Source organism: Dipodomys merriami, unplaced genomic scaffold (assembly GCF_024711535.1).
Source record: "Dipodomys merriami isolate MVZ:Mamm:240054 unplaced genomic scaffold, mDipMer1.0.p SCAF_4, whole genome shotgun sequence".
NCBI classification, from domain to species: domain Eukaryota; kingdom Metazoa; phylum Chordata; class Mammalia; order Rodentia; family Heteromyidae; genus Dipodomys; species Dipodomys merriami.
The window spans coordinates 73,658,230-73,680,389 of NW_027205603.1; the positions used below are offsets into that span (position 1 = coordinate 73,658,230).

General features: G+C 35.3%; 1 protein-coding gene across 4 annotated transcripts in view; it reads right to left on the reverse strand.

Moving 5' to 3' along the window:
- Csmd3 (CUB and Sushi multiple domains 3) overlaps nucleotides 1–22,160 on the reverse strand; it is a 928,259-nt gene that overhangs the window by 648,902 nt on the left and 257,197 nt on the right. For all 4 annotated transcript variants that reach the window (XM_069991287.1, XM_069991286.1, XM_069991285.1 and 1 more), the window contains exon 5: nucleotides 21,176–21,383. In XM_069991287.1, the coding sequence (XP_069847388.1) occupies nucleotides 21,176–21,383 (208 nt within the window). The remainder of the gene's footprint in view (nucleotides 1–21,175; nucleotides 21,384–22,160) is intronic.

Consider the following 22,160-nt stretch of genomic DNA (forward strand, 5'->3'; position numbering starts at 1 on the left):
CATAATGCTGTGCACTCCTTCAACTCTCCTCTCATTGCTTTCCTCACTCTATTCAGGAGGTATTTCAGGCAAATCTCTCCCTTCCAAGATATCTTAACCTAAAATCACCGCTCTTTACTGTAGGTGCCTATTTGTGTATCTCCCCTCAGAGAGAAAATAGAAACTCATAAAGAGAAAATAGTTTAATTTGTGTCACTGAAGATATAAATTTAAATGCAATAAACTTGCTTCTTATAATAATAATAAAATATTTTTTGTTACTAAAAGTAAAAAGTAGGCCACAAAGCTCTCTGAAGAATTAGATAAATTAAACAATTAGATTAATTACATTTTAAAAATTCTTCTAGGTAAAAATTATACTGTCCTGTACAGTGGTCTTAAAACTATTTCAGATTAAATATTTTACCAATATCACTTTTTAGTTTTAATAAAATCATAAAATAATATTTAAAATAAGAAAGAGCTAAATAAAACAATTAAAATAAATATGTATTTTTAAAAGCTGTAAAAATGAACAATACCAGCCACAATGAAAATTATTTTTTTCATTTTTTTTCAATTAAAATGAAAACAATGTCTTCTCTGAACTGAAGCCACATCTTACACTACTAAATTATAGAAAAGTTTTATACTTAATTATATAAAAATTGTGAAAGCATTGGAATTTCTGATTAAGTTAAAAAATAAATGAAGATGAATAAGTGGCATTCAGAGGACCAGAGTCATAATGGCTCTGGCAATATTCATGAGAGTCCTTTATTAAAGTAAAGAGGAGGAAGGAAAGCAAGAGATTATGAATTGTGCATATTGGGCCTCATCCTAGAGCATGATGATATACAAGGAGATATTTTATTCATATGAGCTAAATAAGGTCACATATTAACCTGGAGCTGTGATTTATTTAGAATTTTACAAGGTTTACTATAATGTTACAGAAGACTATATCAGATTAAAAGGATAAACTAAGATGTATATCTTTGAATTTAATTTAGAAAAGTAAAAGTGTGTCTACCACATGCTGTGTACATATCTGAAGGTAAGTAAGTCAGACTATGATAGAAACACTTCTAAACACATTCTTGTATAAAGACAGTGTAGCCACTGCTACTGATGTATGTATGTGTGTGTGTTTGTGTGCACACGTGCACATGTGTGCATGTGTGTGCATGCTTTGGCACTGGGATTAGTAATAACCTAACCATACACCCAGTCCCACTATTGCCACTGTAAGACAACACACAGGAGAGCCTACTTGATGAGATGAGTTTCTTTGGTGTTTATTTTATTGAATCATGGTAGAGAGTTGTTCCTTTGGGTAATTTCTTCTATTGCACAACTTGTTAATCTCTTGGCACAATTTTTCACAATTCATTACATAATAATATCTATATTCATATATATCATATCTATGAATAATGTGTTATATATAGACAATGGAGTATTAGTCATAAAGAAGAGTGAAATCTTGGCATTTTTAGGTAAAAAAGCTAGAGATTATCATGTTTAAGCAAAGTAAGTGAATCTCTTAAGGATAAAAGATTCCCTATTTAGAGTGCTGTATAATTAATCATGTCCAATTGTGATTGTTTGTCTTTTACTATATATTGGGTTGACTTGTAGATTTATAGACACATTCTAATTATTACAAATGAGGGAAAGCTTGCAGCTTGTTTCTTTGCATCTTCACTTAGTATAATTATTTTCAAGTCTTTCGATTTCCTTATGAATGAGGTAATGTCATTTTTCTGATGGTAGTATAGAATTCCATTTTTTGTGTGTCTGTGTGTGTGTGTGTGTGTGTGTGTGTGTGTGTGTGTGTGTGTGTGTGTGTGTATCCACCACATTTTATTGATCCATTTGTCCACTGAGGGACATCTGGGTTGGTTCATCTCAGCTATGGTTACACAAAGCTGTAATGAACATGGTCATGTTGGTGTCTTTAGTGCAGCCTGGTTTGTGGTCAGTTGCCCAGATGCACAGGAGTAGAATTGCTCAGTCATAGGGAAGATCTATGTTAGGTCTTTTGAGGAACCTCCAGAGTGGTTGACCAAGTTTACATTCCCACCATCAGTGTAGTAGGGTTTCCTTTTGGCCACACAATGCCAATATCTGTTATTGTTAGTTTTCTTGATTATTGCCATTTTAACTGGGCTGAGGTGGAATCTCAATGTTGTTTGATTTGTACTTCTTTTATAGCCAGATATATTGAATAGCTATTCATGTGTGTATTGTAAATTCTTACTTCTTAGAAAAGTCTCTCTAAGCCTTAAGCCCATTTGCTGATGTGGTTGTTGTTGCTTTGAAGTTTTGCTTTTGGGAGCATTTATTTTTTGAGTTCGGAATATATTTTAGGTATGAGCTCCTTGTCTGTTATATAGGTAGTTAAGATCTTTTCCCAATCTGTGGGCTTTCTAATTATCTTGCTAGCTACGCCCTTTTCCATGCAGAAGCTTTGAAGTTTAATGCAATTCCATTTATCCAGCTTTTCTTCGATTTGTTGTGCTTTGGATCTTGATTTAGGAAGTTTCCATCTGTACCCAGGAGCCCTAGTGGTTCCCCTCTCCCTTCCTGGAATATTTTCTCTGTATCTGCTGTTACCTTTGAGGTCCTTGATGCATCTGGAGTTGATTCAGGTGCAGGGTGATATATAATGATTGGACTTCAGTTTTCTGCATGTGCATAAGCCAATTCTGCTAGCGCTATCCATAAGGAAAGGGAAAGACTTTGAAAATTTATATTAAGCAAAGTAAGCCAGACCAAAAGAAACATAAGTTGCATGGTTTGTAATAACTAGAATGTGCCTAAAATCTACAAGTAAGCCTGATGGATAGTAAAAGACAAATAATTACAATTGGACATGATTAATTAAACAGCACTCTAAACATTAACACAGTGAGAACAAAGGTGGCTATTCTTAGAAGAGGATCACAAGGGCTCAATAGCTATATGCTTATAAAATGATGCTTATCAAAAACACTCCAAGAAATGGAAACAGGGGGTGTTTTTATTGTACTATTTTCAGTTCTTTTCTCCCCCCCCCCCCATTTGGCTTATTCCCTTCTGCCCCTGTTTTTTATTTTTGTACCTTTTTGTCTTGTGTATAAGTTTTTGTGATTTGGGGAGGGCAAGGGAAGCACAGAAAGGATGTAACCAAGGGTGAATGACTCAGCAGTGAAACCCATAGACACTGTTGGAAATGAACTACTTTGTGGGCAGGGAAGTGGGGAGGAGAAAAGCTGAGAGAGAAAGAGAGAGGGGAGACACTATTCAACAGGAAATGTGCTCATTACCTGACTTACACAACTGTAACCCATCTGTATACCACTTTTACACTAAATTTAAAAAATGTTGCATATTTTCTCTCATGCATAGAATTGAGACTATATATGTATATATATATATATATATATATATATATATATACACACACACACACATGCACACACAAAGCTATACACACTACATATATGTGACTATAAGCTAGAAGAGCGGGATATCTGGGGAACAAGGCAATGGAAGCATAACAAAAGAGAATGAAGCAATGCCAGGTGAATGAGAACTGAAGCACATTTTGTCAATGTAAAATTAAGATATAAAGAAGGCTAGTGAAAGGAACTAACATATAGAGGACACAAAGGCAGAGAAAGCCTAAGCAATGAAAGGGCGAAATTCAATTAATGCATGATGTGCACATATGTGAAATTTTTAGTAAAAGCTATTATAAAATTAATATGCACTGCAAAAGTTGTGCACATTTTTTCCAAATATATTTATACATCCAAATTAATTCCCTAAATTTAAAACAGAAAGACATCGATTGGTTTTTGTATAACTAGTATTCTATACATTTAGGTTATATTTTATGTACTTGCAAGAATGCACTTAAACTCTGATTCTTCATTTTGTTGTTAATGTTTTATCTTATTTGAGATAGGATTTTGTCATGTAGCTTGACAAGCTTGAGACTGGCTAAAGAGGTAAGCTGTCATTTTCAAAAACAAAATTTTCGTTCATAAAATTACAGAAAACATGTTTTCACATTTCAATGGGAAAAGCCTTGCTGAAAACCTTTGAAATCTCTTCTTTCCACATATTTTTTCTGCTCTTTGTACATGTGGGAGAAGCCCTATACCCTGTGTCCATCCTTCTTGCATCCAAGACACATGAATTTTTCTTAATGTATTCAATAATTAATTTAAATACACCAAGACTGGTAGATTAGCCATATAAAGAATTCTCACCTTTGGTAATTTATAGCTATTTTAAGAAAAGTTAAACTTAAATATCAATGTAATCTATAGTAGCACATTTAGACTTTATTTTAAAACATTAATTCATACTGACATTTATATATCAAGATTGAATTCTGAAATGTTAGGGAAATGCACATGTATGTATTAAACACATTTATATCAAACTATATATGTGTGTACATATATTAAATATGTAACATTTATCACAAAATGGTCAATATATACCATAATTTATGCATAATCAAAACAGCCATTTTGTGGAAAAGTACATGGAATATATATTAAAAATCTCATTTCTCCACTTGGATTTTTTTTAATGCTTTTATTATAAAGGTGATGTACAGAGGGTTACAGTTAAGTAAGTAAGTGCTGTTAACACCTTCCTCATTTTCTCCTCCATCACAGCCCCCTAGTTCTCTTCCCCTCCAAGTTGTAAAGTTCATTTCCAACATAGTGTCTAGTGTGTGTAATTGTTGAATTGGTTCACCCTTTGTCCCCTGTTTCTGTGAATCCTCTTCCCTTCCACAAATCAGATAAACTTATATACAAGGCAAAGGATATATACAGAAATAAAAAACAGTGACAGGAAATAAACCAAAGGGGAGGGAGAGGAAAGAAAAGAAATAACTGGAAGCAGTACAAAAAAAATAAAGAAACACCTCTTGTTTCTATTTCTTGGAGTTGATTTTGGTAAACATTGTTTATATTTTCATATGTGCATTGCCATTGAGCCATTGTGATCTTCTCCTAAAATATTCTCAAATGTTCTCACTGTGCTATGCTTAATTAGAGTGTGCTATTCAATTAATCATGTCCAAGTTTAATTATGTGTCTTTTACTATCCACTGGATTAATTTGTAGATTTATAGACATACTCTCATGATTAAAAATGAGGGAAAACAGGCAACCTGTTTCCTTGGCTTACTTCAGTAAATATAAAATTTTCAAGTCTTTTCATTTTCTTTTTTTAAATTTTATTTTATTGTAAAGATGCTGTGCAGAGGAGTTACTGTTACTTGAGTAAGGCAATGGGTACATTTCTTGCCTAGCTTATTAACCCCTTCATTGTTGTTCTCCCACTATCCTTCCCATCTTCCACCCTCACTCCTCTCCTACCCCACACCAAATTGTAAAGTTCATTTTCAATGTAGTGTCTGGGGTGTATTATTATTGCAATGGGTCATCCTCTATCCTTGTTTCAGCATTTTGTTATCCCCTTTCTCCTCCCTAAATTAGACAAATGTATGTCCAAGATTCAATGTAGCCGCGGGCCGGTGGCTCACGTCTGTATTCCTAGCTTCTCAGGAGGCTGAGATGTGAGGATCACGGTTCAAACCCAGCGCGGGCAGGAGAGTCCAGGAAACTCTTACCTCCAACAAAACACCAGAAAACTGGAAGTGGCGCTGTAGCTCAAGTGGTACAGCGCTTGCCTTGAGCTGAAGAGCTGAGGGACAGTGCTCAGTCCCAGAATCCAAGCCTCATAACCGACCAAAAAAAGATTCAATGTACCAAAATCAAGTACAGTGACAACAGGGGATATACCATAGGGGGAAGAACATACAAAGGAAACAAAAACAAATCATATAATACATTGAAAACAACAACAAAGAAAATCCTCTTGTGTCCATATCTTGGGGTTCGTTTCACTTAGCATAATCTTATATGGTCATATGTACATAGATTTTGATCTTTTCTGCTCATCAGATAAAGTTATCCTAGACGTGTACAAACCTTGGGACCTATATTTCTCTGGGTCTGGCTTACTTCACTTATTATAATTTTTCACAAGTCTTTCCATTTACTAACAAATGGACAATGTCATTCTTTCTGATGGAAGCATAGAATTCCATTGTGTGTATATACCACATTTTCTTGATCTATTCATCTACTGAGGGGCATCTGGGTTGGCTCCATATCTTAGCTATGGTGAATAATGCTGCAAGAAATATTTGTGCTGGAGGCATTCGTGCAGGCAGGTTTCTGATCATTTGGGTAAATGTCCTGGATATGATGCTGGGTTACAGGAAGAGTCAATGTTTAGTGTTTAGTCTTTTGAAGATCCTCCATACTATTTGTCAGAGTTGTTGAACAAGTTTACATTCCTCCCTTTTTTCCACATCTCTGCCATCATGTGTTATTATTAATTTTCTTGACAATGGCCATTCTAACCGGGGTGAAGTGGAAGCTCAATGTTATTTGATTTGCATTTCTTTTATGCCCCAATATGTTGAGCATTTTTTTCATGTGTGTATTGTCCATTCTTATTTCTTTTTCAGAAAAGTCTCTCTTTAAGTCTTTAGCTCACTTATTGATGTGATTGTTACTTCTTAGAGGATTTTTTTTGGGGGGGCGCTGAATTTTTTTTTTTTTTTTTTTTTTTTGTCGGCCGTGGGGCTTGAACTCTGGGCCTGGGTGCTGTCCCTCAGCTCTTCAGCTCAAGGCGAGCGCTCTACCACTTGAGCTACAGCGCCACTTCCGGTTTTCTGGTGGTTTATTGGAGATAGGAGTCTCACGGTCTCTCCTGCCGGGGCTGGCTTTGAACCGCGATCCTCAGATCTCAGCCTCCTGAGTAGCTAGGATTACAGGCGTGAGCCACCAGCGCCCGGCTAAGGGGCGCTGAATTTTTGAACCCTAAGTATATTTTAGATATGAAGCCTTTGTCTGATGTATAGGTAGTGAAAATTTTCTCCCAATCTGTGGGCTTTCTATTTATTCTGTAAGCTAAGTCCTTTGCCATACAGAAACTCTTCTATTTAATGAAATCCAATTTAACCAGCCTTTCTTTGATTTGGTGTATTTCTGGATCTTTACTTAGCAGTCAAGTGGATTGTCATTATAATACAGTAAGCTCTATTTCTTCTTTCTCATAAGGTGAAACTTGACAGCAATATTTCAAGGCTTCCCTCAAGCTCTTTTATTATTTCAGTAGTACTATGTTAGATTCATATAAAGATAGAAAAAATATCCAAAAATATCCAAAAGGAGTAAATAATATTATTGTCATAAAGTTGGGCACTGGTGGTTCATTTCAATAATCATAGTTACCCAAAAGGCTGAGATCTGAGAATCACAGTTCGAAACCAGACTGGGCAGAAAAGTCCCTGAGACTCTTATCTCCAATAAACTACTCAGAAAAAACAGGAAGTTGTGCAATAGCTCAAGTGGAAGATCATTAACCTTAAACAACAAAAAATAAAGCTCTGGATCAGTGCCCAGTCTCTGAGTTCAAGCCTGTAAATATATTTATATACACACACAGATGTATAGGTAGCCTATATATATTTATACACATATGTATGAATATACACATATATATGACAATATATGTGCAATATATACTACATGTATATAGAATATATGTATACAGTATCGAATATACCCTATATATGTATCCATATAGAATATATAGTATATATTGCATCTAATTGTTATATATACAGTCATATATATATATACTGTATGTAAATTATATATATATAGTCATAAAAAGGTATTTAATTAAGTGATCTCTGGCACTGGAGTTAGTAGTAAATTAACCTTAGGGACATGGTATATTTTAGTCCCACAATTGCTACTGTAAGATAACAGATAAAAAATCATCCTTGATGAGATTAGTATCTTTGGTGTTTATTTTATTAAATAAGAGTTGTGAGTAGTTCCTTGGGGAAACTAGTTCTGTTGGACAATTTGTTAATCTACTAGCTCAGTCTTTGTACTATTCATTACATAAATTTATACCAAATACATGTACATCAAACAATAGATTAATTAGTTTTCTATATTTTGTTAGTTTGTCAAATTTCTGAATAATGAGAAATATCATTCTTGAGGCATGCTCAAGAAACAACAATATAACATGTTTGAAAGTTTAAAAAATACAAAGTATTGCCTTTATTTCGACATCTATAAAAGTCCAAATTTGTTATTCTTTGTAATTATCCTTTTTTTAAATTTCCTAAACTGTTGTCCATGTACATGAAAAATATAAATTTTCACATATATTTTCACACATATTCATATATGCATATACATACATATTCATGTATTATATAATTTTTGGTCAAAATATAACCACAGGTGTAATAAACTAGTAACATCACTCATTTATTTCATTTAAGAACTCTTTGTTAGATTCACATAATAACAAAATCCTCTACTGGATTTTTCAGAATATATACCTACCATTAATCACATATAGATATACACAATAATGCATTGCAATTAACTACTAAACAAAAATTGCAATGTATTAATATAGTGGAAGGCAGGAAATTTCAGTCGAAAGGCCAATTGAATAAAATATAAAAGGAAGGACCCAAAAATATGGATAGATGTTATATGCATGTAGAAAGTATAAAAGAGTAATAAAGACAATTGGAAAAGAAATAGCCCAGAAGCAGAAGAGAAAAGGAGATAAAAGAGACAACATGGAAGAAATATGGGGAACACAGGAAACGATCTACAAAGTAAACTGTCCCTGACGAATCAGGTTGAGGTAAGTATTAAATAATTAACTCAAAGTTTATTGGTCATTTTGTGTGAAGCAATTTCAAGGACATAGTGGAACAAACTAAATTATACCTATTCCAAGATTTAGTACTCAGTGCAAAAATTGATGGAATAGCAGATAATTAAGAAAAATTGGGGGCATGGAATTTGAGATGAGAAAGAGTAAGAACTCACGCATAAGCACAACCAGCACCAAATGAGATGGGAACTACCCTTAACTGGATATGAGTATGTTTAATTTCTTAATGTAAACCAAACGGCTTAGTCTGATTTTAGCTAACTAATGAAAGTAAATAAATGTCCAATATTACTTTTATAAATCAAATTATATATTATTTCATTCTTAATCATACGGTTTATTGATATAATTTTCCTGACATGCTACATTTCTTTCTTACATACTGATTTTTGATGACAGTATCTACTTCCTTGATTTCACTCATAAATGAGCTTTCAACAACTCAGAACATTTTTATAACTGTATAAGCTATGTATTATAAAAACTATTTTATTTCACTCTCTCCTACTTGAGCCATAAGTACAACCTTGTTTAGTTTAAGTCATTTTTCACGTAGGATTTGGAATTTTTGCTCAGGGCTGACCTATTACCCAGTTATGCCTACTTTGGCCTCATATGCATCTAAGATGACCATAAACCATCATGACTGCTTATTTGTTGAGATAGGAACTTCCTCATATTTTGCCTTGGCTAGCCTTAAACTATCACTCTCCTTGATTTTTCACTCTTCAAATATAGTAGCTGGGCTTACAGACATGAGTCACCACACCTAGCTTACATCATAATTAAATCACACATTTCTAGAGGTACATACTCTTTTTGTCCTCAAAAGATGTCTTAAAATTTTACTTGATTCCATCTTCTGGACTCAATGTATTAATACACACACACACACACACACATACACACACACACACACACACACACACACACACACACACGTTTCTGTTATAGAATTACTTATGACTATTTGTGATACTTACCCATGGATTCCTTTTGACTGCTGTATTTGATGACTAGCTTCGATACTTTTCTTCCCCCATGTTAACTAAGCCTCTAATACTCCATGGCATACAGTGAGCCCTAAATTATCTGTACAGCTTTTGCTTTGTTGACATCACTCTCCTATTACTGATTCTTTCCTGTTTCCTTTCACAATTAGGTTTTGGAAGCTAAGATTAATTCATATCTTCATTCTCCCTGCTTTCTCTTGTTATTTACTCTTGGAATGGTATTTCCTAATGAAACAAATTCATATGCTGTCTCTTCTAGTGAACAAACATACAGAACAGCAAAAAATGAACATTGTTTTCTAGATATTCTGTCTTCCTTTACCAATCTTTGATTTCTTATGGACTCTTTCCTGTAAAACTTCTAGAGCAATTTGTTTGAGGGAATTGTCTGCAATATCGCCTCTCCAGTTTGTTCTTTTCTTAAATTCTGGATGGGGGCATTTCCCTCAGCTCTTCAGCTCAAGGCTAACTATCTGACACTTGAACAACCATGCCACTTCCAGTTTTTTTTGGTGGTTAATTGTAGATAAGAGTCTCACGGACTTTCCTGCCTGGGCTATCTTTGAACTGCGATCCTCAGATCTCAGCCTCCTGAGTAGCTAGGATTAGAAGCATGAACCACAGGCTCCTGGCTTGTTTGTTCTTAAACCCACTCCAATCAAACTGTCACCTGCCGCTCAACTTTCAGTCACTATGATTTATTTTCTGACATTTGACAAAATTGATCAGTTTTGTGATATCATCTGGGTTTGGCTTCCCAGAGAGTGTATTTTCTTCTGTACTTCCTGCCTTCCTTCTTTGCTATCGTTCTTTAACTCCTTTATTGGTTTATTGAGATTTTACTTTTGAACTGCCCTAGGTCTCAACTTTCCCACTCCAATTTAGCAATATCTTCTGCTTGTAGAAGTAAAAATAATCACTTCTAAACGTTTGTATTCTAATATCCAGCCCATACTTTCCATTGTGAGCTAAGACTTACATCCATCCTCTTTCAGATCTTCGACTTACTGTTTGACATCTCAAACTTAACATGTCTCAAATAAAATCCCAGACCACGCCTCCACAGTGATCTATTGATTGTTTTTATATTATCATGACATTGTCTAGTCAATAATCCAGTCTGTACTTTTAGAATGAACACCAAGTGCTTGGAATTACGGTAGTAAGCTCAATTACATTTTGAAGTAATTATAAAACTCAATAAGAAATGTACTCATTACCTTACTCATGTAACTGTAACCCCTCTGTACATTATCTTTACAATAAAAATATATATCAAAAAAAGAAAATATAATCGTCTTCTAAATAAGGCCAGATTGTGTTACTTTCTAACTCTTTGTCCCTGGAATCACACAGATTCCAATAATGTCATACAATATTTGAATTAGGAGAATCCTTGAAGCTCTATAGAAGGAAACTATGATCCAAATATAATTGGCTCATGCCTCTAATACTAACTATTCGGGAGGCTGAGTTCAGAGAATGGCAATTTGAGGCCATCCCTGGCAGGAAAATCCCGTGTGACTCTTATCTTCCAAAAACTACTAAAAAAAATAATAATGGAAGTAGAGTTTTGACTCATATAGTAGAGTGCTAACCTTGAGCACAAAGAGGTTCAGGCACAGTGCCCAGGCTCTGAGTTCAAGCCCAGGACCAACAAGGAAACCATGGTTTAGAGGGACAGTATGACTTATTTGGCATCTCTATCAAAAGCAGACTCAAAGCTAACTAGGACAGACACACATGTAAGCGCTATCATTTTTTATTGAACAATAAATCAGTTGGCATCATATCTCATGAAGGTTTGCTATCCACTCTTGATCACAGCATTCCTCTTAGAGCACAGAGTGCTGCTGCTGATTATTTGCTAATAATCAAGAATGTAATGATTTAGCTAATTTAGCTTGTAAGTAATCCAAGAGCTGTCAAAACACATTATAATTGTTGGGTTGAATTAGTCTGTATGGTCAATGACAACCACAAGCTACATTAAGTCTTACCTCACTGTCTGAACTTCAGAGACAAAAACTAAAGTGTTATAGCCAGTGGTAAGTTCATGATCTGAATGAGCGATCTGAAGTCACAGAACTATTATAATTTTAATTAAAAAAATCTTGAATGTTCACATTTTTCCTTGAAATTTCTTATTAATTGAAAACATTTAAACACTGAATACTTATACACCCTTAATATAATGGTACCTAAATAAAACATATCAATTTCTTGACAGTATTTTTAAAAGTGAGAATGGTAAATAATTTAAAGGTGTTAGATTAAAAAAAACTTTCATATCACATAATTTTATAATTATTCAACTAATTGAAATGTAAAGGTGTGCTTTCTATGTTATTTAAATGACCATATTAAAATACCATTGATACATTGATCTTATTTCCCTACATTTGAAGTTATGGAGATTTTTATCATGTGAACTTATTGTTGATGTATTATATGATGAAAGTGTTGACATGTCTACCTAGATAGTCACTATATTAATTTGAAAAACCAATGAAACAATGACTTTCTTGATTGCTATTTGCTTCAGAGTATAATATAGCAGTCTTTTTTTTTTTTTGTCAGTCATGGGGCTTGAGCTCTGGGCTTGGGCGCTCTCCCTGTGCTCTTCAGCTCAAGGCGAGCACTCAACCACTTAAGCCACAGCACCACTTCTGGTTTTCTGGTAGTTTATTGGATTTGAACCGTGATACTCAGATCTCAGCTTTCTGAGTACCTAGGATTACAGGCGTAAGCCACCGGTGCCCAGCTAGCACTGTCTTTTAAATGAAAAAATGAGAAGGAGAAATTTTTGGATTTAGTGCTATTAGACAAGTTATATTGTTCTAGCAACTCATATTGATATAAAGCACACAACTCATTACTAGGATTCTCAATTGATTAATATGTATTGAGAAACTCACTTTATCGAAAATAAGAATATAATGATTCACAGAGTACAAATTTTGCATTTAGCTTCTAGAGTTCAGAGCCAACAAAGGAATTAACTTTACCAAGAAAAAAATCCTTCTCATGTCCTCATTATTCCTATTTAGTAAATATTGTGTAAGTTTAAAAATGACTGTATTACTGTATGTCAATTATACTATAATCATTGAACAATTCATGAAACTATCATGTACCTTTATATGAATCAATGTGAATGACTGTAGAAATAGCAATTGTTAGATTAGTTTTAAAATTCCTTAACATTGCAAAACAAAATTCTCCCAGGTTCCCTTGTACTCTGGTATAAACACTTTTATGGAAATGGGAAAGGACAAGTAACTCTAATTATTGGAGAACTGGAAGTAGAAAGGGAGATACATGTTAGTAGTAAAGTATTACTTTTTAGCTTTGTTGTATATTTAAAAATAGAATTTATGATGAAAGAACAGATGACTTACTTGTAGCCCAGTCAATTGTGTTTGATTTTATTCCACTATTATGTTTTAACATTTACCTACTCTTCTATTTTTAGCAATCTGCAAACAGTATGTGATTTTTTTTCTTCTCTATACTGTTCTTGCCAGTGCCAGGATTTAAACTCAAAGCCTCACATTTGGTAGGCTTACTGGCTTGACCTGTGTTATACCACTTAGCTATGCCTCTATCTTTGTATTTTGCAGATTATTTTGGACCTCGAATCTTGTGACATTTCTACCCAGGCTGGGTTTGCATTTTGAGCCTCAAGACCTCAGCCTTATGGGTGGCTAGGATTACAGTTGTAAGCCACCAGGGCCTAACTCTACTTTTTCTTACATCTGTATAGCACATTATTCCTCCAAATTCCTCCTACCTTTCCATTTTTCTTCTTGTTCTTCTTTTTTTTTTTTTTTTTGGATCAAATTCCTATATCTGGGCATTGCATCCTCTGAAATCTAAGATGTATTTCTACCCCCACCTTGTCATATTGTTCTATTGTGTTTTTATCTAGCCAAATGCATCATTTCCTAATTTTTCAGCTATGATCTGCATCAGCTAAACATTTGGTTTGCTTATGTCCTACACTAAACTTCCAGACCCAACAGTGTAACCTTTCACATAGCTTTAGTGCATTCAAAATAAAAATCAATATGTATAGACTCATTATAAACTTAACTTGTTTCAGCATTGTACAACTAACTAGCATTATTTTCTTCTTTTTACTCAGGAAAACAGGTTTTAACACTTCCTTTTTATCCCTAATCTACTACAGAATCCTTCGGCCTGCAATATAGAGTATAGAAGTTAATAGACTCTAATCCAAACTACCATGGTATTTTCTTAGATAACTACAATCACCTCTGAAGTGATCATACTTTAGTTAATGGATCTCCACTTCAAATAACCTCTAAAATTTAGTAAAAATAACAATTTGAAAATTTAATTTTCTTCATGTAATTGTTCGGGATGAAAACCCCAGTTCTGGTTCCGGGAAGATGGCGGAGGAGAAGCTGGAGGCTAAACAAGCTTTCACATAGAAAGCAGTTTTAGTGTTCCAGTGAACAGTCCTAGGCCAGAGAATTTCACCAAGTGTGCCATCACAGTACAGAGAGTTTGGCCAGAGAGGGAAAATCCAGGCAAGGAGACAGATCTGAACACTTGCCGGCTGCCGCGGTGGTGGCAGCAGCCATAGTGGCCATACCTACAACACAGAGACTCCTGGACAAAGGCGCCAGACACAGCAGGTGAGTGGATTCTACTCAACCCTAGCAAGAACTGGCAAGGAGCAGATATCTTCATCTTGCAGATCACAGACCAGAGAATACTCAGGAACCAACACTCCGGTGGCGTGAGTAGAAGCCTGACATCCTCACTCCTTCTCACTGAGCAGAGGAGGGAAGGCCACCCCCACCCCCCCACACACACACACTATTGGAGATCTCCATCTTTGATACTGACAAATGCCTGGCTGAGCAGCTAGCTCCAACTCAGGCCTTGAAAGAAAACAAAAGAGTCATTTAGCAGGTCACGGGAACCTAATCTGACCTGCCTGGCTCAGCTCCACCCAGGGAAAAGTCACCCAGACCAGGCAGAGAAAGCTCTGCCCCAGAGGAGTGGCTTTCTTCACTGGGTAAACAGAGCCAGAGGCTGCCCCTCCTACAGCAGCCTAGACAATCAATTGAAATTCAGTAAACATAAACCCTGAGAAAGGCTCCAGGCTGGGCTCTGTGAGTGTCTCAGAAGCTAGCCCCTCAGGCAAAAGCTACTGTTTGCTGCAAGGCCTCAGCTCTACACAGAACCTAGCCTCATCACAGCATCTCCAAACTAGAGGAAACAGCCATCTCCCTCTTTTGTGATACTCAAAGCAGATCTCCCTCTCTCCCTCCACTGAACTAGCCTGGGAGGAGGATCACAAAATCCTGGGTAAAGCAGAGTATTTTTTTGCCTGCCTAAACAAACTGACTTAAGTAACCAATCAAGCCACAGAAAAACCAAACACCACAAAAAGCAGACCAGAGACTCCACCAAGAGACTGGTAATGGACAGAAGGGAAATACAGGATCTTCCCATCCGCCCCCACCCAAAAAAAAACAATCAAAGAACTCTTTTTTTGTACCTTTTTTAAAAATTTTTTTTTAATTTTTAATTTTTTAAAAAAAATTGTTTTCTATTTTTTCTTTTCTTCCATGTATAATTTTTATTTTAGGTGTATATGTGTGTGCGCTTTTTAAAAAAATCTCTACTGACCTTTTGATCCCTTTCTTTCTTTCTTTCTTTCTTTCTTTCTTTCTTTCTTTCTTTCTTCTTTTCACTTTTTCTTCTCCTTCATTCTTTTTTGCATGACTTAATTGCTGTTCTGCTCATCATCAGATAAACCCATCATCGATTGTTAGGCTTTATCCCCCATTAAATTCCTTAAAAGCAATATTACCTCTTTATACCCATAAAATATTTTAAACATTTTTATTTTTTAGTTTTTCATGTCTCCTTTCTATCCCTCCCCTCCTCTCACCCATCCCCGTTCTTCTCTGAATATTAATTCGTTAAACTTGAATAATTTTTAAGTGCTTCACTTTTTAATTTTAAATACTTGTTTTTCCATTTTTTCTTCTCTCTCTCTCTCTCTTTTTTCTTTTTCTTCTTTTTTTTCCTCTGCTATCATTCTGCCTAATCCAGTTCCCTCTTTGAGATTAGGACTTGGTTAATTTCACTCTTCCTTCACCTTTCCACATACCTCTAATCCTATTTTTCCCCACATTCTCCCTAAACATAATAATTTCTGGTTTGCCAAATTCTCCTTTGCTGTCCTTAGGCAATTAAGACATAGTTGTTTGATGTTGAATAGATATATCTCTTGAACTAGATTGTATCTGAAACTACGGACTTTGGTTGATGCTTGCCTTAAAATAGTGTTCTAGCAAAAACTGGTGTTACTCTCATCCCAAATGGGCAGAACAAGCCAGAAAAACACAAGAAAAATGGCAAGTCCGGGGATCTCAACTCCCACTCACGATAATCAAGGAACAGAACAGATAATGAATAATCCAGAGTACAGTTCCCAAAAAGCTCTACAAATGCTACAGGTAAACATGGTAAATGAAAAGAGTAAAAACCTGCAAAGGTCTCAGTGTGAGCGTGACAGGAAGAGAGAGGAGGCAAACCAAGGATCAATCCAGGAATTTCTTGTGCGTGAGTAAGCTACTCAAAGATTGATTCAGGAATTGCATGAGCAGATTGAGAACACTCAAAGAGAAATAAAGGAATTGCGTGAGTAGGTTTGGATCAGTCAAAGAGATAGACAGGAATTATGTGAGCAGGCTGAGATCAGTCAAAGAAATAGACAGGAATTGCCTGAGCTGGCTTAGAAAAAAGAGAAAGTCAGGAATGGTGTGAGCAGGCTGAGAACACTCAAAGAGAACTACAGGAATTTCGTGAACATGAGGAAGCTAATCAAAGAGTAATACACGAATTGTGAGAGCGGGATGAGAATAGACAAAGATCAATATAGGCATTCGTGGAATCCATAAACAGAGAACTGAAAGAAGTCAGGGAGACCACAAAGGGAATGCTGAATGGAGCCCAACAGATGGAATGGGAGTACAAAGAAACCATAACCAATCAACAATGTGATTTAAGAATAAACACGGAACACCAAATTAAGGAAGTAAAGAAGTTCATACAAGATCTAAAACAAAGCTTCAGCAAAGAATTTGAAGCCATCAAAGTTGACCAATTACAAGGAAAAGAAATAAAAAAGAATGTAGAAAGTCTTGACAGTAGGTTAGACCATGCAGAAGATTGAATCTCAGGGATTGAGGACAGCCTAGATATTATAGAGAAAGAACACACAACCATCCAAGACAAATCCAAGATATATGATAGATTTATTCAACACTTGGAAGACACCATCAGAAGGCCTAATCTGAGGATAATGGGTGTAGAGGAGCACCTAGAAACAGAAGTTAATGGTGTAGGAAATTTAACAGGATCCTAGCAGAGAACTTCCCAAACATGCAAAAAGATAGACCTATTCAGATACAAGAAGCTTTTAGAACCCCAAATAGACCAGACCAGAACAGGACATCCCACCATCACATTATAATCCGCACAGGATCAGTTCAGACCAAGGAAAAGATCCTTAAAGCTGTCAAGAAGAAAAGATCAATCACCTATAAAGGAAAACCAATTAGAATCACCTCAGATTTCTCAGCAGAGACAATCAAAGCAAGAAGAGCCTGGAATGATGTATGCCATGCCCTAAAGACAAACAGCTATCAACCAAGAATACCCAGCTAAACTCTTCCTCATAACCGGTCAAATAAAAACCTTCCATAGAAAAGAAAATTGAAACAATATATCTCCACCAAACCAGCCCTACAAAAAATTCTTAAAGATGTCCTACACATAGAAAACCAACAAGACCACATTAAAGGCCAAGAAACCACACCCAGACTGAGAATCCAAGAACCATAGAAAGAACACGGTTGCTGCAACCCCCAAGAAGGTGGATAAAATGGCAGGAACTCCCAAATACCTCTCAGTCCTATCTCTTAACATTAACGGACTTAACTCTCTAATTAAGCAACATAGACTGTCCAGTTGGATTAAAAAGCAAGATCATTCTATCTGCTGCCTTCAAGAGTCACACCTTGCCCATAAAAAGAAACATATTTTGAATGTGAAAGGCTAGAACAAAACCTACCAAGCAAACAGCCCCCATAAACAGGAGGGAGTTGCAATCCTATTATCAGATAAAATAGACTTCAAATTAAACTTAGTTAGAAGAGATAAAGAAGGTTGCTACATATTAATTAAGGGATCTCTCCTTCAGGAGGATGTTACAATTCTAAATCTCTATTTGCCAAACAATGGAGTACCCAAATTTATCCAAGAAACACTACTTTCTCTCAAATCTCACATAGATCCAAAGACATTAATTGTTGGGGACTTTAACACACCACTGTCCCTACTAGATAGATCTACTGGGCAAAAACTCAACAGAGAAACCGCAGACCTAAACAACTGCATAGATCAACTAGATTTAACAGACATCTACTGAATATTTCACCCAGCAGCATCAGAATACATGTTCTTCTCAGCAGCACATGGAACATTTTCCAAAATAGACCACATTTTAGGTCACAAAGCAAACTTGTCCAAATTCAGAAACATTGAAGTTATACCTTGCATTCTCTCAAACCACAAGGGAATGAATTTAGTACTCAAAACAAAAAGCCACCAAAGAAAGTCCTGTAACACATGGAGGCTGAACAACACACTTTTGAACCACCAGTGGGTCATGGAAGAGATTAGAAATGAAATTCAAGTGTTCATGATATTCAACAAAAATGAACACACAAACTACCAGCTCCTCTGGGACACAGCAAATGCAGTACTCAGACGCAAGTTTATAGCTCTGAATTCCTACATCAACAAATTGGAGAGATCTGAAACCAACAATTTAATGAGACAGCTGAGCCTCCTTGAAAAAGAGCAGCAAGATAAACCCCCATCCAGTAGACAGAAAGAAATAATTAAAATTAAATCAGAATTAAATGAATTAGAATCCAGAAAAAAACATAGAAAGAATCAACAAAACAAAGAGTTGGTTCTTAAAAAAAATTAACAAAATAGACAGACCCTTAGCAAATCTTATCAGAAAAAGAAGAGAACACACCCAAATAAATAAACACAGAGATGAGACTGGTAATATCACCACAGAAACAACCAAGATTCAGAACATTATAAGGGAATACTTCTCAAAACTTAATGCTAATAAGTTTGAGAACTTGGCAGAAATGGACCTTTTCCTAGCAAATAAGGACATGCCAAAACTAAACCAAGATGAGTTAAACCATCTTAACAGGCCCATATGAAGCATTGAAATAGAAACAGCAATAAGAGACTTCCCATCTAAGAAAAGCCCAAGACCACATGGTTTTACAGCAGAATTCTACAAGGCCTTCAACGCAGAGCTCACACCAATACTCCTTCAACTCTTCAATGAAATTGAAAGAGAAAGTTCACTACAGAACTCATTCTATGAAGACATAATAACCCTCATCCCAAAACCAGGCAGGGACCCATCAAAGAAAGAGAACTATAGACCCATTTCTTTGATGAACATTGATGCAAAACTTAACAAAATTTTGGCCAATCAACTTCAACAATTCATCCAAAAAATCATACACCACGATCAAACAGGATTCATTTCAGGGATGCAAAGCTGGTTCAATATATGCACATCACCAAGAGCAAAGATAAAAACCACATGGTTATCTCAATAGATGTCAAGTTGTCATGTCAAAAAACAAAATTTACAACTTTGGTGGGGTGGGAAGGATCAGGTGGGGGTAATGAGGAGAGTATGGGAAGGATGGGAAAGGGAAACAAAGAGGAGGCAACAATGCTTGATAAGAAATGTACTCATTATCTTGCCCATGTAATTGTAACTCCTCTGTATGGTATTCTCACAATAAAAAAAAAAGAAAACCTCAGTGCTAAGACTAGGTTTAGATGATTTACATCATCCTTCCTAATCAAGTATCTTGTTTTTTCCTTGACTCAAAAACCTAATTAATAATTTGGTCAATATCAATAGATCCAATTTGTAAAAATACTATCCCTAAATATAGTATAAGTTATGCTGTTATTTGTTTTTGTTCTTAGAAGGGGGACTAGATGCTACACCTTGGTTTTTCACTCAAGGCTGGAACCCTACTACTAGAATTATAGCTCTACTTGACTTTCTGGTGGTTAATTGGATGTGAGAATCTTGTGGATATATCTTCTCAGGCTGGCTTCAAATGTCTTTCTGGAATATGGCATAAGACATTCTATTAAATTTCCAGTGATCACAGTCCTCGTGCCAGTGACAGAACCAATTTTACTGAAACACATCATCAAGCATTCTTTATTTCTGGATGCCATAGTGTTAAGACTAATTGTATAGAATTTTGAGGTTGGCACCTTACATGCAGCTGAATCAGCAGAGAGGTATATAGCTTTATTTTCCTTCCCTTTCTGCTGCCAGCGTAGAGTGCAGATGAGATGATGAGCAGTATGAGATTACCTTGAAAATGAAAGCTAAGTGTGAATTTATTGGGAAAGAAATACATACCATCTTAGGTTTCAGATGACAGCATGAAGATTACATATAGTATGTAAGATGCTCAGAGTTTACAGATGTCTTAGATGTACCAGAGAAAGGAAGTTTCCTTCTCTTAAGGTTCTGTAGTTGGCTTTCTAAAGGCTGCTCTAAAGTAATCCACATTTTCACAGATGAAATATCTTAGAAACATACACTTGGCTTAATATTCACAATTTACTGCACATTACTCCAAGAAGTTGTGCTGTCATGCATGGAATCACAAACTGCCAAACATAGTCATTTAGCTGGGCCTATATCTTAATTCTTTTCTTTGATGACCATTTATATGGACAATGAATCTATTAGAGTTTTGTATGTATAAATAAATAATGACTGTTTTATAGTGGAACTAAGAGATGCATGTCCTAAAAATGGTATTCTGGAATCATTTTATGTTCCTTAGACCATGTTTTGACTCTCCAAATAAACAGAACATCTTCACATAAAAGATTATCTCTCAGCATAAACATGACAAATTATATCTAAGACTATTCACTTAACTTAAAAGGAGCCATCAACTGTGTACTAACATATTGAGAAATGTAACTGTACATTATGACAGGAGCACCTATTTCCTTAGATTTGTGAAACAGTTATTGATTTCCTTTCATTGGTTGATTGACACTGTAAGACTAATGGAAAACTCCATATTGCAAAAGTTCACTCAATTCTCAAAAATATCCCTCAGCTCTGACAGTATTTCCTTATATAACTTGCCTGTACCTATATGAATGTTTGACTTATCCAAACTTTTACCAGTTTGCTTCAGACAATGACATCAATGCTAGTTTAATATAAACTCTATACTTACCATATTGTAGGTGGCTCAGAACCTTCAATCTCTAAGTAATCATATTTTTCTTCCATTTGGAAATCAGTAAATATGAGTGAAATTGTGTCGCCAGGTTCTGCCACAATGGTCCAGGTGCAATCCGCATTGTTGTGGTACTCATTCGGAAAACTAGGGCTAGATATGATGCCACTGGAGCCTCTCAATGTTCCTCCACATGCATCTTCAGCTGGGAGAGACAAGAAAAAAGTTGATTGTAAGCTATTCAAGTAAATAAAATTTGCCTTAAGAAAACTTAATATTGTTGGATAAAAAAACTAATCTCAACATTATCGTATCAAAACCCTGTCATACAAAATAAGCCTAATAAGAAATTTACAACCACATATGTACATAGAGACATATCTATATAACCAATGGTTGTGTAATAATATAGGACAGCAAAACTAACACAGTTTTTTTATATTTATATTACAAAGGGACTGAAACCCAAAACGTATGTTTCTACAGGGTTTATAGGAAATTGTCAGTGACTCTGTGCTTGCTTATTGTATTTTCACTTTTATAATGATACAGCTTAAGGGAGAACATAATATAGTTTGCTGGTACTATGTTCCAAAAGCTATTGAAAAATGTTTCTGTGGATACAAATCAAATCAATGTATATCATATGTTCAAAATATTTTCACTAAAAAGAAATAATGTATTAACTAGTATTTCTGTATGAAAATATTCACATGACACCAATAAATAATGTAAATGTTTGTAACCAAAGCATTATAATATATATGCATATACAATATCAAAAAAAACTTTTCAACTTCCTTTATATTTAGACCTATGATGATTCCACATAAGGAAGGTTGGGCTTCTGCTGGTTCTGTCTGAATGGCTTCAGGCAGGGCTGGGTTTAGAATAAAAATGTCAGAAAAACCTACTATCTCCTGAATGAATTGAAGCTTTAGCAGTTGACTTATTAGGACATTATTTAGTACAATCAAGCTTA